The sequence below is a fragment of the Podarcis filfolensis genome (genome assembly GCF_964270895.1).
Source record: "Podarcis filfolensis genome assembly, chromosome: 1".
Classification (NCBI taxonomy): Eukaryota; Metazoa; Chordata; class Lepidosauria; order Squamata; family Lacertidae; genus Podarcis; species Podarcis filfolensis.
Window position 1 is genome coordinate 30,304,771 of NC_139604.1, and position 16,674 is coordinate 30,321,444.

The following is a 16,674-nucleotide window of genomic DNA, read 5'->3' on the forward strand; positions in this document are numbered from 1 at the left end:
ACCAGGTAGGTTTGCTAATCGGTGAAGCAGCATGATAGCCTCAAGTTGTTGAGGATATTTATAACTCTCGGAAGGGGATGCGCAATGGAAGGAAGGAGACGGATCCGGGCCTTTTCAGATGCTTTCCGACTGTGGTTCAAAAATCTGCATAGAAATAAATAGACACACCTTTTGCCTTCTTAGCGCCTTGGGCGGAGAGACTTTTGAGCCAGAGGAGTCGGCCGTGTCTCTAGCATAGGAAAAGGGTGGAAGAAGACGAGTCTAGTCTAAAAGAACGAAACTGCTTCCAACCAGTGGGATATAGAAGGGAAAACCGAGACAGATTGCTCACTAACAACCTTTGCACCACGCTCTCTTATCCAAGCAGCGTTACCCCACCAACAAAATCTGCATCCTGCTGGATGGAGCCAATGGCAACTGAGTTCAATGGCTCCTGGCATTCTATTTAAAGACAAGAAAACAAAACATCCGGCAGCAACATCAGAATCATACTTTCCCCTAAAAGTCACTGACTTCCTGATTCATATCAAACCCCACCACTCTTTTCCTAACTGCAGGAAAAATTACTTGCGCGGCGGGGCAGGAAACCAAGCTATTTGCCCAAGAAGCAGCACGTAAAACTGAGACTGTAGAAGTGAGAAGGACAAAAACAAGTTAATTTTCGATGTCGCAAAAGAGGCCGGAGGTGGGATAGGAAACAACGTGAGGGGAGCAGAGATCGGACGCCTCTACTACACCTTTCCTTGCTCGACTTGCCAAAATTTCCTAAAAGGGCAGCTTGTTGTGTTCAAAGACCGTCTTAACGTTTTGCCAGGTTTTATTATGCTTGTTGTATACACAGACAATACAAACGGGCGAAAAACCAAAACATTTTTTTTTCCAGTGGAGTTCGCAACTTGTAGAAATAAGTATTCAAGTGCACAGACATAACAGGAACAAATATTGTTTTTGTTTTCTTTCCTTTTTTTGTTTGCTTGTTTTTTTTAAAAAAAATCACAACAATCATTTACAGAAGAGCAAAAAAATATACACACGGTTAAAACCCTGAATTTCTATTTGGGAACTTTTCCCGCCCCTCTGTCGATTGAAATCTAAAGTACATAATTTTGCCTGATGCATATTTCAAGGTTCTTTCCCTTCCCACCCCCATATTTTAAAAAAAGGTATAGATTTCCTACACAAAAATTCGAAGACTGGCTACTCTACATCAACAAGGGTCTTAGGTGGGTGGGTGGGACTCGGTCAGGTATTAAATGCTCGAATTAACAGGATTTTTTCTTTTAAAATAAAAGAAAACCACTCTTAACTGGCACCACCTAGTCTATTATTCCCCAGGAAGGCTGTTTTCAGGTACTTACTTTTCCATTAAAAATATAAATTAAATTAAAATTAAAAAAAAATCCAAACTAAATGCAATTTTAAAATGTACAGCTCACGAAGTCATCTTCACTGGACTACACTATGGGTACCAACAAGTCAGTCGTCTATTATCGGTTGTAGCTTGTTCATTACAAAGATTTACAGCAATAGAAATCAACTGGAGCGGGTTGAGGGGACGACGAGAATGGAGAGAGAGAGGGAGAGAAATTGAATGGCCTCTCTAGGCGAACCAGCAATGGACTCGGGAGGAAGAGCAGGCAGAGGAGGCAGACGGAGAAAAGAATAGTGGTGCATGTAAATATGGATTAAAATCAAGAGGATCAGTGGGATAAGTTTGCAACGAATCCCCCCATTCATTCACTGATCGTCTGCTTGAAAAGTGGGCATTTAGATCGGTCTTAATCTGAGCTAACTTTTCTTGAAGGAGCGCTCACACTTATAAAGCGCTGCCTAAACAAACTAAAATCTTAATAGGGTTTATGTCCAGGCGTTGGATTACGCCGTAGATCCCAAAGATTTCACTGACAGAGTTAAGCACATTCTTAGCCAGTAATCACATACTTAACTCGCCCCTCCCCGCGCATTAGAATCAACTGGATGTTAAACAGTTGATTTAATTTACAGCACACTCATATCCATCGCTACAAGACAGAAATCCCACCGATTTCAAATAAACATTTGCTCCCGTGTAAGGGTGCGCAAAACAATAGCCTTGAGCTGAATCGTGTTCTCAATCTTTATTTCCAGTACCCTAGTCCTAAACATGCCCAGCGAAGGAAATTCGGGGAGAAGCGCGCTCAAGATTGAAATCCGGGGCTGTTTATAAATGCTGCAATCCTAAACATGCTTATTACGGAGTTGGAATGCTTTGGAGTGAAGAGGAATTTGCCGGCTATAATCCTATACATACACACTTGCCTGGAAGTAGGTTTCATTGACCTCCTTGGGACTTATTTCTGGATAGGCACCGTATAAGACTGCACTGTTGCTTTCTAAGGAATAGAGTATAGGCTCTGGCTGTTGTTAGACCCATTGATTTATTAAACGAGGCTTGAAAGCACCTAACAACTGTTTCGAGACTGCACTCACTATGTGAAAGGAAGCCCCACTGATACTTTTTATAATTAGTATTATACATTTGGTGGTGGTTGGTATTGTTGTGATTTGGCCACCTGTGTACATAACGCTTTGCAAACAGCGATCCTAGTGACACAGAATCGGAGAAAACTCTTTGGAAATCGGTGGGATTTACTAGTCAACCTGTTCATGATCCGAGTGCAACTTCTGCAACAGAGAATAGATGGATTGTAGGCACACTTTAGATCCATCCATCCACATCCTATGCGTAGTTACACGAAAGGAAATATCGCTAAATTCAATGGGTATCACTTCCAAGTAAGTGCACATAGGATCGCGAACTAAAGAGCCCCATTGATTTCAATTAGAGGGATTTAAGCGAATTATTCTTTGCAGCCTGTGCACCTCCACAAGGGGGGGTTTGAAATTTACACCCGAGTAAGTATAACTAGGATTGCGCTGTAAACGTGACTAGATCGCTCCCAAAGAAGTTATTATGCATCTCCCACCAATATTGCAGTCCTATAAATTCGATAGGGTCCCACTGCAAATTCACAGTAGGCTCTGCTTCTAAATAAGCATACAGTCGATCGTCACATAACCTCTCAGCTGCGAAATTGTAGCAATTAGCCACGTACACTTGAATTCAAATTCCCCTAAAATGGTAGTGCATGCAAAATTACACACTACACTCCCCCCTTCATCTCCCTGAGAATGTGCGAAATATTCGCTTAACGATCTCATACGGGGCGTTCAAAGTGTTTAAGTTTAGTATGGATCATGCGCAAAGGACTCAATTCCTTAACCCCTTTGAGACTAAGGTGCCAATTAAACCACCAATCCATAATCCAGAAAGACGGAGGTAAGTGGAATTCACACACCATTCTTATGCAAGTGTAATAGGCGACGAGTCCTTTCCTTTTCTGCGAAACTTACTTCCACAGAAGTGTTAACTGAATTTCTGGATCCATTCATATTAACTTTAATTACTGCCTAGTTGTGTTCATTTCATTGTTGTAGTTTAATTCCCTTAACACTGTTTTGGGAATCCGCTTCCAGCTCACATTAGAAAAGAGGAAGATGCCTTTTTAATATTTAAAAATCAATTTGTCAGGATATTAAATACAGGCAAGTATGCGCATATTTATGTCTCAACTAAGGACAAGAAGTTTCCCACTAAATCCACTAACATCCTTCTAGAAAGTTCTGAGTCCCTTTTCTTTTTCTTTCACAGTGAGAGAGCGCGAAATAACGTTACGAAATAGGCTAAAATGGTGGGCTTAGTCTGCAGACTCAAAACCATCGGCAAGTCTGTCTTTTCAGCCGCGTTTGCCGAGTAAAGTACCAGGACCCTTAGTAAGGACGCTTAGGATTGCAGCCTTAAAAGCATTAAATTTGGATAAGCAACTGGAGGGCGCTGTGCGAACCCTAACAGAAATTAGCTTTCCTGGCGCTGAAAAGGTCCCATTGTGCTCCGCAGAATAACTGTTACCTGGGCGGGTTGGTATCCAAACCACTGCCAGGGCGATCCTAACTCAGGATGCAGACCAGTTCGCAGTCACTTGGGAGTAAGCCAAATGAGAACAGTGTACTGACTTCCGAACAAAATAGTCCTAGGCTTGAGCGGCGAGGAAGGGGTTTCCTCCCAAACAAAGCTGTATGCATAGGACTGCAGTTTTAGGATGAAGGTTAGGATCCGCACTCTCAGCCTTTAACCATCTTCACTGCAATGACCAGTTGAGATGGCTAAACGGGATCACGATTCTCGTTGCCTTGATCCGAATGGGTTACCCCTTAAGTGGAGTGACTTAATACGGATCAAGGAAACCTCTGACCTCTCCCTGCAGGAGTTTGGGGACCTGGGTACAAACAACATGGGGGTGGGAGCTGGGGAGCGTTCCCTATGTTCCCTTTGCCTTTGTCAGGGGCGAAGCGATTAAAATCACCACTTCAGATAGGAAAGAGAGATGGAGAGAGAGAAACAACGATTTCTCGTCGGAGGTGCCGACCCCCCCCCCCGACTGCGAAGCTAAAGTGGGTTCCGTGCGCCGATGTGCCGCTCGCGCCCTAACGCGCGTGCGTGAGTGAGAAAAAGCGGAAGGGCAGCGAAAGAGAGGGTGCTTTGACTGCGCGTGCGCAGGTTCCCGGAGAAAGAGAGGCGCTCGAGTGACGCGCCTAACTAAGCGCCCAGCCTCTCGCGCAGGCGCCGAAGCTTGGCGGGAAGGAATTGGCGGGAAAGGAGAACCGTTGAGGGGAGGGGGAAGGGTATGTATGTGTGGTGAGGGGTGGGGAGGTAAAGGGCCGCCTCTCTAGCTGTGCGAGTAGAAGCCGTAGTAGCCGATGTCCTTGGCGCAGGTCTTGTCGCAGTCCCTGGGCGCCAGGGCGGGCTCGCTCTTGAGCGGCGAGGAGCTCTCGGAAGCCGGCGTGCCCGCCGGGGAGAGCCGCCGGCGTTTGGCCTGCTCGTAAATCCCAGAGTCGGTCGAGTCGATGGACTTGATGGACGACGGCGTCTCGATCCAGCTCGAGTCGGACAAGTCCTTCGGGGGCTTCGAGTCCTCGGGGGGCTGCCCGGCCGAGGGGGGAGGCGGCGGAGGCGCCACCAAGGGGGAGCGCTCGGGGGGAGCCAGGCTGTCAGGCTCCTCGCCGCCGCCGCCGGCCCCTGTGGGCAAATAGGGGTTGCCCCCCGCGCGGGAGCTGCTCCCTCCGCCTCCGCCGCCGTTGGGCCAGCACGACAAGGCCTTGGCGCAATACTGAGGCGGGCTGCGCGCTCCCCAGCCCGACGGGTCCGGGTAGTAGCTGAGGGGCCGCGCGGTGCAGCCGGCGGCCTGCAGCGGGAGCGCCTTGACTCCGGCCGCCGCGTAGGACAACAGGGTGGCGGCGTTTCCCGCCAAATCGCCCGCCGGGTCGTAGGCCGAGGCTGCCGCTGCGGCGGCGAAGTCCAGCCTGTTGTTGGCGGGCGTGACGAACCAACGCTGAGGGGAGGGAGCCCCGGGCTCCTCGGCTTGCTGAGGGGACAGCAGCCCGTTGGGGTGAGGCACCCCCCGCTCCGGAACCGGCCCTCCGGGGCCCACTCCGGCTCCCGCGCCGGCCCCCGGGTGGTGATGGTGGTGGTGGTGGAAGCCGCGGGACTTGGCGTAGTTGCTGACGAACTGGTCCTGCAGGAAAGAGCCGGCCGCCGCGGCCGCCATGGCGTAGCGGGCGCCCGGCACGATCTGCGAGCGAGGGGAGTCGTTGGGCGACGGGGTCAGGCGGTCCATGTCGCAGCCCGTGTAGATCCTGAGGGGAAGGGGAGAGCGGGAAGGAGGAAGGGAGACGTGTGGGTGACTGGTCAGTCGGCGGGAGAGAGGACGCAGAGCAACGTGGCCGCCCTTTAACCGCCGCCCTCCCCCAAAAAACAACGTCGAGAGCCGCTTCGGGGCTCAAATCCTTGCTCAACTCACTGGGCGTCACTGTCGTCAGGGGTACCAACTTGAATAAAATATTGAGGGCCCTGCATAATCGATCATGTGAACATGGTGCATGCACAACATTTGAATGGCAATGCTCATCAACTTTGGGGAAGTGGCCCCCTCAAATATTTTTTTAGGGGGTGAAGACCCCTCAGCTCCTAGGAGTTGGCTCCTATGCCTGTCGTGGCACCTCTGGCCTACCTCACGGGGTTGTGGTGGTTAAAGGGGGGGGCGTTTGCAGGCCTCTCTGAAGTCTTAATGATTAGCATAGTATGCATGACTAGTGTTCAATCTATGGGATTCTAGTGTCGCTCCTGTAGTTAGGGAGGTAGCAGCCCTTCAGGTGCTCCAAGACTACCAATTCCTATCAGTCCCAGCCAGGATGGCCATTGGTCAGCACTGATGAAAATTGGGGGGGGGGTCACAGGTTTCCAATCCCTGGATTAAGTTAATCTCGTAAATCAAGTCGTCAAGGCATCTGAGCATGCGTCAAGTTTCTCTGCAGCCGCACCCCCACCACGCACATAAAGGAGAAGAGCAGCTAGGTGACAACCTGACTTCCCAGGCGGGCTTTGTGCTAGGGTTGCCACTCTCCTCCCTTTTAACAAGGGGAGGACAATCAACCTCTGTCCCACAGCAGTAAATGGGGGGGGGGGTAACGCTCATTTCTTCTCATCTGGCTTAAAAAGAAAAAAATATATGTGGGACTGCAGCTCAGGAGCTTTCTTAAGTTATAAAAAGTCAAACACCAGACACTGCTCTAAAATGAAGAATTCGGGCCAGTTAAGAACCGTTGGGTTCCAAAAAGAAATAAATACAATGGACAGATCTTGGAATGATTGGGTCCCCACTCCCCAAATTTCCTGTAAATGATTGTTGGGCTGGAGATAATAGGAGGGTCTTGGGAAGGGTGGGGGAGTTCACCGCTATAATTCCTAGGGCAGCCTTCCTCAGCCTAGGGCTGATGAGAGTTGTAGTCCAAAGCATCTGGAAGTGGCTGTCCTACGCAGATAAGGACCACAAATAAGGGAGAATAAGACTGCAATATCTTCAGGACCTTGGATAAGGGCCTCTCGTCTCTAGACTCTTGACAAGTCAAGTCTCTGAGAGGTATCGGCAGAACAAAATATGTGTCCTTGGGAATCAAGGAGACCAGAGATTAAATCTCAGGAGGTATCCAGGAGCAGTAGTTCTATAACCATTGGCTTGGGGTAGAGCTAGATTCTTGGGAGGTCCAGGAGATTATAGTAAGGAGGCATCGACTACAGGAACTCTAAGAAAGCACCTGGTTTTCTATTCTATTATAGTCATAATACAGAGGATCCATGAAACGAACAATCCAAAAACCTTTGATTCGAGAACCTGAAGCTGCAATCCTAAACATGGGTAGTGGAGAAACAAGTCCCCATTGACCTCAACGGGATTTAGTTCTGAGGATTGCAGTAAGCAACAGCTGGACAGAGGAGCCCAGGAAGAGTCAGTGCTGAAAACTGCAGGGTCAGAAGGGACTAGATAAATGACGTGACCAGATTATTTTTAAGGGGGGTGGGCTGCTTACTCTAGATAATCACAATTCTCATTCGAAATAGCTACAAGCTTCAAATCACGATGGGAATTTTTTTTAACTGCAAAACACAATTTTATACAGTGCAAGGAATCTCCCTTTCCAGAAAACGGTATTTCAGGACGTCCCTGCAACTTCACTGGATCCAGCAACTTCACTGGACAGTCAAATGTATGGGAGAGGGGGGGATCCAGTGGGGTTATTTCTCGGAGAGAAACTAGCACAAGGGAATTTCTGCCCCTTGGATCCAAGAAACTAAACAAAACCCAAGGGGCCCAGAACCCTTAAAATAACCTGGAACCACCCCACGAAAAGGCAGCATTCCTAACCCCTTAAATCAACGGAGCCCCGTGGATAAGGAGAAGCCTAGAGCTTCAGACAAGGCAGCGCACCTGGAGATCCAGAGAGGAAGAGGATCGCTGCCTGGCTTGGAGCCCAGAATCCAATCAACTGAGTCCTCGTCTGCTTGATAACTAACCCAGACAAGGAAACATTGGATTACGTCAGATTCACTAAAGTACACGTACGACTTTTGTTTTAAAAGGCGTCCTTTTTTAAAGAGGGCGGGTGGGGTGGGGAGAACTAGACTGGGCTTTTTTTTTTCCCTGGCCAGATTTATTTATTACCATAAAAAGGAAACCAACAGCGTGCAAAAGGTTAAGACTGGTTTTTCATTTTATTTTAAACAAGGCACCCCACCCGTCCTGCAAGAATAAGCCTGCCAGTGGGGTAAATCGACGCAGGCCCAAATACACGCAACAGGTACTCCGGGGCCATTTGTAGCAAACAGCAGGCGAGGCAGCCTCTGAGCGGTTCCCTGAATAGGCTGCTTAACGAGCTAAGCGCCAGCGGCTGTGCGAGCAGAGACCAGCCAGGCGGCGTTCAATTGCAACCGCTCCGATCATCTGAGGGGGCAGGCACACGATCACACCCTTTTATTCTCTTCCCGAGGTTGCTAATAAGAAACGGTGGATCGCCGCGCAACGGAAAACGAGGAGATCTATAGCGCGGGAAGCCATCAAGAACCAAGTTCCGCGCGCTGCTTTTGCGCCTGTATGATGGCTTTGTGCACGACTCTGTCGCCGTAATTGAGGGAAGGGCCCGCACTGATTAACTCTTGCTAACTTGCCACCTGTTTCTTTGGATGACCTTGCGGTCGAGGCTGTTTACATTACGCATGGATTTAAATCTCTAGGAACTTTCGAAATAAATCCTGCATTGTAAGATGGAGGAGAGGAGAGAGCGGGGTGGTTGGAGCGTGTTAAGGAATAGTTGTCCTCTGCCGCTGCGGGAAATTGCTATTGCGCGCCTGGAGAAAGGGGAAATAAAGCCTTTAGTGGCAAATACCCTTCACCATATGTAGGGAACTGTTTGTACATTCTAGGTCAGATTTGGGCTTTAGGGAACTTCCTGCTCCGCCCAGAAAGGGGCGATGCAGCATCTGTTTCCAACAAATTTCAGTACCTTGGAGAGTGACTTCAGTGTCGCTTGCCCTGTGCTAGCTCCCCCATTGACTTTACCCGTCCGGATTTGCACTCCCTCTTGGAAGCTGTTTGTGGATTGCGAGCTAAAAAGGTTGCTTCTAAATCGCCGCTGAAGCAGGACGAAGAAGCCGAGGGAAGGGTCCCTTCAGGCCCCAGGCAAGGCACATTTCTGCAGCACATGTCTGGAAGGCTAGGTGAACCTTTCCAAAAGCCAGGCCCAAGGAACACAGGCAGGGTCAGCATACTTTTTCCTCTACAGCCCTGAGGACCTCGGGGCCTCCTGGTGACTAGCCTCCATCAGCCTGCCATCCTCTGCACGTTTACCTCGGAGAAACCCCACTGCGCACAGCGGGAATTACTCCCGAGTAACACGCACGCGCGCACACATGGGGCTGCGCTGCTGGTCTTACGGGGTCCTCTTGGGTCTCCAGCATCAGTCCCAGGACAGATGGTGCTTTTCCTTTCCCAAAGGTCTAATGGCAAAGGCAGCCCCTCTCGCAACATTGCCCCCTTTACCAACACCAGTCCACAGATCTGCGTGTGGTTGGTGTCTTCCCGACAGAGGAGGAAGGTCGAGGATGAGTCAGGATCTTGAGGAAGGGGGGTGCTGTTTTTGGAGAGGGGGGGGGAGGGGGTCACAGGAGGCAGCAAAGAGTCAGGTTGTTTCTAAAATCGATTTCGCTGATGCGAAGCCTAGAGGTGAAATCAGGGCGCCTGGGAAATCACCGACAGTTTTGCGAAAAATCTAAAAAAGCACATCTCACAATTTGAGGCAAAACTGGGGATAATTGGTGGCTCTAGGAAGAGAGACAAGCAAACATCAGCCGAAGGTCTTCTCCCGGGGGCAGCCTTTGTCCCTATAGGAACAGGCGAACTCTAAAGCTATTCTTCAGGGCCGCCGGCTGAGAAATTCTGGATAACTCGAAAACCTGGCTAAGAGCATCACCTATTTTGTAGCCATTTCTTCTTTCGCTTTTGTTAACACTCCTTTTCCTTTGACTTGTAGTTAGGTGGGGGTGGGGGGAATAGGACCGTCTTGCTTGGCAAACTTCTGATTAGATAAAATTCTAGTACTGGGTCTGCCGAACTTCCCTTATCCTCTCCTTTTGTTTAGAAATGAATACGTCGCACACCTGATCAATTTATCTGTACAAGGGGCACTCCGCTATCAGCCAAATCTCAAAGCAATGACTACAGTCAGCTGTTTTAGACAGCAAAATCCAAGAAGTGTCAGAGGATGGGGGTGTTGTTTTAAAGACAGGTGATAACTTATGGGGTTTTAAAAGCGCGCCTGCAAGCGCGTTTACTTCGATTCTAAGTAAGTCCCATTTGATTGACTTATTCTCTAGAAAGGAAGCTTGCGATCACTGCATTTGGCTCAAGTCAAACTTTAGGATCATGCAGAGCCGGTGAATTCCCTAAGATCGCCGGGCCCCCTCTCCTGATCTCCTTTGCCTACGCTGCCTCACAAGGTTGTTGTTTGATTGGAGGAAGAGCGGGATACGAAGGTAGTTAGGTCAATATTTATTTCTAACACAAAGCACTCGGGGTCGTTTAAAGAGCCATTTCTTCGCACAAGTAACCTGCCCCTTCTTTCACAAGTCTTGTGTCAATAGGCACAGCGCACCCTCCTGCGAGTAAACCCACAGAACTGAAGTCACGCCTCCAAAAGTGCAACCGTTACAATTGGGAATCGGGTAAGCAAAGGAGATGAGCCTGCACTCCCTACTCCTCTCCCCCCCCCCGCTTCGTCATGCACCAAAATGTGAGCTGGACGGCCAAACTGCGTGTGCCCACCTGCGCGCACTTCTGGGAGCATCATTCGCACGACCTACTCTGCCAGCGCCTGCTAGGGGTGCGGAAGACTCCCAAAGTCCTAGTCATACAGCAGCCTCGCCAAAGGGGGTGGGGGAGAGAAACGGAGTGGATTGCAGGAGCCCAGGGTTAGTTTCTCTTTGGGAAGCCGGAAAAAGGTAACAAACATTTAACGGAGCCCTTCTTTTCAAGGGAGGTGAAGAAGGCTACCCCGATCTAAACATTTCCCTACTACTAGCCAGCAGAGAATAAAAAGACTCAAGTCCACAGTTGACTTACGTGTCATAGTTATCTCGGAAGCCTTTTGCAAAAGGGTTGTGATCTATTTTCAGCTGTGTGATCTGTGGAGGGGAGGGAAAGCAAGAGTCAGAGGTGCTTCCGTGAATAGCACATTTCAGGATTATTACTACTAATAAAAATAAAACCCACCCAACGCCACCATCATTTAAAGCGGGGGGTTCTGTTGGTTCATTTTGGGATTGCCACCCTAACAGGAACGGGAATAATAGTCATAGCAATGGTAATAATATAGTATCAGCAGCACTACAGAACACGCCAACACGCGTACATATCCTCCCACCGATGAATTTTATTACCCTGATGGGCTAAAATGTTCTAAATTAACTTTCAAATGCAGTTATTTTTGCAACTCAGCCTAGAAACGCTACACTTCCTTTTTTTGTTCAACCGGTGTGCTCCAGCAGTTCAAACGACTTATCTTCGCGCTCGGGTGGGGGCTCCCTCACTTCAAGAAGGGCCCCGCTGAACTCAGGGGGACCGACTTCCCAGTAAACTCGGCTCAGGATCGGGCTGCAAAGGCAGCTCACTTCGAGCCACGTGCTTTATTTACAGCGCCAGGACCCAACAGACTGGCACGAGATGTAGATGAAAACAAAAACCCGAGCCATTCAAGCAGAGCTGGTGGACGCGCGAAGAGCGGCCTCCTAGCCGCGTCTACTCAGAAGCAAGTTCCATTGAGTACAATGGGGCTTCATCCCAAGGAAGTGGGGGTTGGACTGCAGCCTAAAGAAAGCTGTTTACTAAAGCGCCCCAGCAACACGACACCTACCGCTTTCTCTTGCGCATACAGACACCGGCAAAGCCAGTTCAAATGTGTGTTTGTGTCTTAAAACTGTACATATAAGAATTGCCATAATACTTATCAAGTGGCCAATGAAGGGTGACAAACGCTGAAAGCCGTTTTTGGTCTTCTGAAGCTGGTGTTTGTTTGTTTGTTTTACTTCCTTGGAACATCTAATTATTCTCCCTACTTTGGGATGAGGGAAGATTTTTAGCATTTTAAAATAATATATATATTTTAAAATCGCGGAACTGGCTGCCCTGCGATCCCTGAAGATGCTCTTCAGAGTTAGGGACACAATAACTGAGCTCATCTATGGAGAACCCACGCCACCACTTCGCCCTCCGAGATCCCTGTCTTCCTGCCAACCCCTCCGCCGCGGGCCTCTGTCCCGAATTCAGAGCGGGATTCGGAGCGAACAGACGAAAAGCTCTTTACATCGGTGTTCTGGTAGGCGGTGACGGCGATAAACTGCGTCTCCGGGAAGGTGAAGGTTTGCACCCTGCCGGGCTGGCTGGTGTCCTCCGTGCCGTCCTCGTTCACCTCCACCACGTGCAAGCGGGGCTGGTACTTGTGGAGGGATTGCAAGACCACCATCTGCGGGCGGAGAGAGAGAAAGAAAGGGTGGGTTGGAGCGGGTGGGTGCGGGAGACAAGAGCCCAGGCTTGACCGCGGTTGTTTTTAAGGGAAATAAGAGGGACAAGAAAGGGGAAGCAAGATCCACCGGGGATCGATAGCCTTCTTGCAGCGTCTGGGAGCCAGCAGTGTAGGAGCAAGCTTTGATCCGAAATCTTTCTTTCCCGCTCACCCCCCCCCTTCAATCTCACTAGTAATTTCGCGCACCTACCCAGCTCACCTTCGGAGATCCACCGCGGATTCCTTCGCCTTTCCCAGTACCCCTCTTTGTTCTCCCTGATCCCGCCTATTTGCCTTTTCCTTTCCCTCGCGGTGGCTCGGTGGATCCGCTCAGTTCTTTTGAAACTGAAACCAGATCAGCTCTTCCTCGGCTTCTGTTACAAAAGTGGGGAAATTGGGCGAAGGTGCGAGGATGCTATGATCCGCCGCCCTTAAGGTGTGGGTGAGGTGGCTCAATTGGAAAGCGAATGAAGGTGGTGGTGGGGATCCCTTAGGATCCACAAGCGAGAAGTCGATCGGGTTCTAAGGCAGTCCCAAGTCAGAGCTGCAGATCGGCATGGGGCGAGGTTGCAAAGGGATAAAAGAAATCAAAGTCCCTCTTTCCTCCTCCTCCTCCTCCTCCTCCTTTTCTCTGGCTCTCGGGCTCAACAACTGACCTGCCCGTTGTTGTTCGAGGCGCCTTTATTGTTAGTCAATTTCAGCTTCCCGAAGGAGATTTCCTGGCGCATCCAGTGGGCTCCGGTGTTGGGGGAGTCTGGGTGCATATAAACTCGATTTCCTGAAGGCAGGCAGAAGGGACACGTTTGAAAACAAAACAACAAGAGAGAGAGACCACTTTGGAAAGCAAGACACGAGGTGCGCCTCTTTCCTGCGCCCCCTCCCCAAGCCCTTCACAGATGGCTCCATTCAATTCCCCAGTGGAAATTGACAGCGCTCAGGAGCCGCGGCGACTCCCTTTCGCTTCATCTTTATTTGATTTTAAAAATCTCAACGCGGGGAAGGATTAAAATAGCCATTCTACACACACACACACACACACACACACACACACACACGAGAGAATAAATCCACTCTGTCTTTCCTCACCAGGCTTTCCAGGTCCCCCACCCCACCCGCCCTCCTTGGCGTCGCTTCCTCGGTCTAAGGCAGTCCAGCCAGGCTCCAATTAAGCCTTCTCACCTAAGCGACGTGCGCGCGTGTGGATGCGGAGAGGGAGAAGAGAGAGACGGGGGGAGCGAACGTGTTAATTGGGGAAGGACTCGCCTTGTACATTGGTGTCCGCTTTGCCGCAAGGCACCCATTTGCCGCCTTGAAATCTCCAGTGGTTTGGATCGGCCAGGATGACATCCACAAAAATATTGTAGTGAGCCGTGGGATCCAGACCAGATATGTTAAAACTTAAGAAAGGGAACATTCGCCTGTTTGGAAGAGGGGGAGGAAAGAGATTTTACATGGAGGAAAAATAATCACAATAACAATATTTTAAAAATACATTTGGATGCCCTAGCACGCACACCTCTCACTAGATTTCTTCCAAGCCAGCGTCGATCTTGCTCTCCGCTTTAGGGAGTTGCAGACTGTAGTTTCCCCATAGTGTCTAAACGGACCTCATCGGACCGGGACGGAACCTCAGTTTTGAATGAGCACATTTGCCATCTTTTCTCTCTCCCTCTCTCGGATCGTGCGCCCAAGGCAATAACAGCTTCCTGCGTATTTCTCCTTAAGCCACAAGGCTAAAGCGCACGCTTCCAAGTAAAGTCGGCTGAAATGGACGAGACCTCCTTCCGAGGAAACAGGGTTGCCACCAGGCAGTCAGACTCTGGTCCGAACCGCGATGCCTTGAATAAATAGCAGCTACCCTTGTTTCGAAATAGATTTGCTCGGAAACAAATCCCGGTGATTTCAGTGGAGCTTACTTTCAGGCCGTGCTGTTTCTGATCCGGACGGAGCGCGGGGAAAACATGCAACCGGTCGAGCGCGATTCCGGTTGCAAAATGTCTTGCTCCTGTCCTAAACTGCTGGCCACCGGGCTCCCGCTTTCCTTAAGGCACAAGCCGCTCTCCGGCACAAGCCGCTTCTCAGGTCGCCAGGGAAAAGCGAGGAAACGAGCGGCAGCGGAGCGCAGCGCCCGCTAAAAACTGAAGTAGAATGAAGACTCACATAATAATAATAATAATAATAATAATAATAATAATAATAATAATAGATTTTTGTATCGAGGGAGAAAACAATTGAGGTCTGCACGATAAAAGGTGCGTACTAAAATAAGAAGCGCCCCGAAGGTAAAAAAAAAGAAAGTAAGAAGGAGGTCACTTCTTATTGTTTTCTGCCTTAAAAAGAAAAGAAGAAAAAGCCGCCGGTGTGAATTCCTCGACGAGTTCCTGGTACTCGGTGCGTTGTCCAAAAGGAAAGAAAAACGCAGAAGGCGTGTGCGTAAAGAAGAACAAGAAAAGTTTTGAGCAAACCCCAAAGAAGGAAGGAAAGTCGGTTGGAGCTAAGGAAGCTCTTCCAGCGGAAAGGTTCTTGGAGTTCGAAGGGGTTGTTTTGGTTTTTGCCTTTGCGTCTTTTATTCCACCTTCCACCCTCCCCGCCGCCTTTGCCTTGCGCCTCGCTGGCATTTCTTTCCCGCCCTCGCCACCCCATCCCGCCGCTCCCGCTCTCCTCCGGGCGCCGCCGCCGCTTACCTGCCTTGCTTGGTTATGATCATCTCGGTCTGGTGCCGGTGGAACTTCAGCCAGAGCGGCCTGTTGCATAGGTAGACCTGCGCCTTTCCTGGGACAAGCCCGGCTTGCGCCGAGGGGAACTGATAGAAGGGAGAGCCCTGGTACGAGGGGCCGTACTGCTGAGGGTAAGGGTAGCCGGCGGCCGGGTAGCCCTGCGGGGCCGAGTTGGACAGCAGGCTGTTGTAGGCTCCGTTGGCGATGACCGGGTGGTGCGCCATGTATCGGCTGGGGCTGGCGATGGAGAAGGCGGCCGCGTGAGGGTTGTGCTGGCCCGGGTAGGGGAACATGCTGGCGGCCGTCGGGGGAGCCGACGCGGCGGCCGGAGGCGCGCTGGACGCGGCTGCGGCCGCGGGCGACGAGAGCAGGTAGCGATCGGCCGCGGCCGCCGCCGCCGCTGCTGCTGCTGCTGCTGCCGCTGCCGCAGCCGCGGCCGCTCCATCGAAGGAGGGGCGCAACTGCTCCGCGGCGCCACCGCCGCCGCCGCCGTCCAAGACGACGGGCGAGAGTTTGGCGCGCTGTTGCTGCTGCTGCGGAGGCTGAGGCTGCTGTGGCTGTGGCTGCTGTTGCGCGTCCCCTGGCGGGTCTTTGGAGTCAGAGAAATTGTCTGCCTCGGCCTGATTCGTCATCCCCCCCCTGGCGAGTTTTTTCAGAGGTGAACTCCTCTCCAGGTTGTCAGCGCTCGACGACAGGATGGCGGCGGCGGCGGCGGGATGGTGGTGGTGCGGATGGTGATGGTGAGGATGCTCGTGCAAGGCAAGCTCGGATCCGCCCGACGCGTAAGCGCCGCCGCCGCCGCCGCTCACATGGAGAAATTTCTTGGAGAGCATCATCGACGGAGGCGACAGACAATGCTCCAGCTGCATCGCTCCAGACCCAGCCCGCGCTCTCGATTTGCCTGCCCGCCTCCCCCCCCCAAAAAAAGCAAGCCCTGGCGGTGGTGCTTGGGTTTTTTCTTTGCTTTCTTAAGGCCACCACCGCCGGGCCCTCATCCTGGGGCCCCTCCTCGGCGAGGTATCCAGAGACGCTTCTCCCACCACCCAAGGCTGGTCCCAAACTGAAGCCACGATTGCAGTCTCTTTTCTCGGGCCCCCACCACCACCACGCTCCCTCCTTCTTCCTCTTCTCCTTCTTCTTCTCCTTCTCCCGGATTTCTCCCCGGGAGGAGAGATTGGCCAATTGACACCGCGCAGCAATCAGCCAAGCCACACTTTTGATCTCCCTGCTTGCGGAGCGCATGAAACGGCTCCTGCCATTGGTTCACCGCTGACTGTAATTTAATTAGATAGACATTAATTAGGATAATCACCTGGCTCCCGGTCGCGACGAGCAAGGCAAATGGATGGAGAGAGACTTTTTAAAATAAAATAAAATAAATATTATTAATATGATTGCGGGGGTGGGAAGGGGATAGGAAGGCTGTGGTGAGAGGTTGTTTGTGTTTGTCATAACTGTGTGACCTTTTTTG

The 16,674-nt window shown here is 50.8% G+C and overlaps 1 protein-coding gene and 1 long non-coding RNA gene across 3 annotated transcripts; both read right to left on the reverse strand.

Annotated features, from left to right (window-relative positions):
• Positions 1-799: 799 nt before the first annotated feature.
• Positions 800-16,451, reverse strand: TBR1 (T-box brain transcription factor 1). Of its 2 annotated transcripts, XM_083582272.1 has the most exons (7): positions 15,171-15,537; positions 13,750-13,904; positions 13,143-13,264; positions 12,289-12,447; positions 11,049-11,110; positions 7,863-7,943; positions 800-5,733 (listed from the first exon to the last, which is right to left on the reverse strand). In XM_083582272.1, the coding sequence occupies exons 1-7, from the start codon at positions 15,494-15,496 to the stop codon at positions 4,767-4,769; spliced, it is 1,872 nt and encodes a 623-aa protein (XP_083438398.1). In that variant the 5' UTR covers positions 15,497-15,537; the 3' UTR covers positions 800-4,766. The 2 variants fall into 2 exon arrangements, with proteins under 2 accessions (XP_083438398.1, XP_083438397.1); XM_083582271.1 differs by lacking the exon at positions 7,863-7,943 and having other exon boundaries at positions 15,171-16,451.
• LOC310747847 lies at positions 5,746-7,855 on the reverse strand. The gene is made up of 3 exons (XR_014541022.1): positions 7,533-7,855; positions 7,320-7,463; positions 5,746-7,274 (listed from the first exon to the last, which is right to left on the reverse strand). It is a non-coding gene; the product is annotated as an uncharacterized lncRNA (long non-coding RNA).
• Positions 16,452-16,674: the final 223 nt, after the last annotated feature.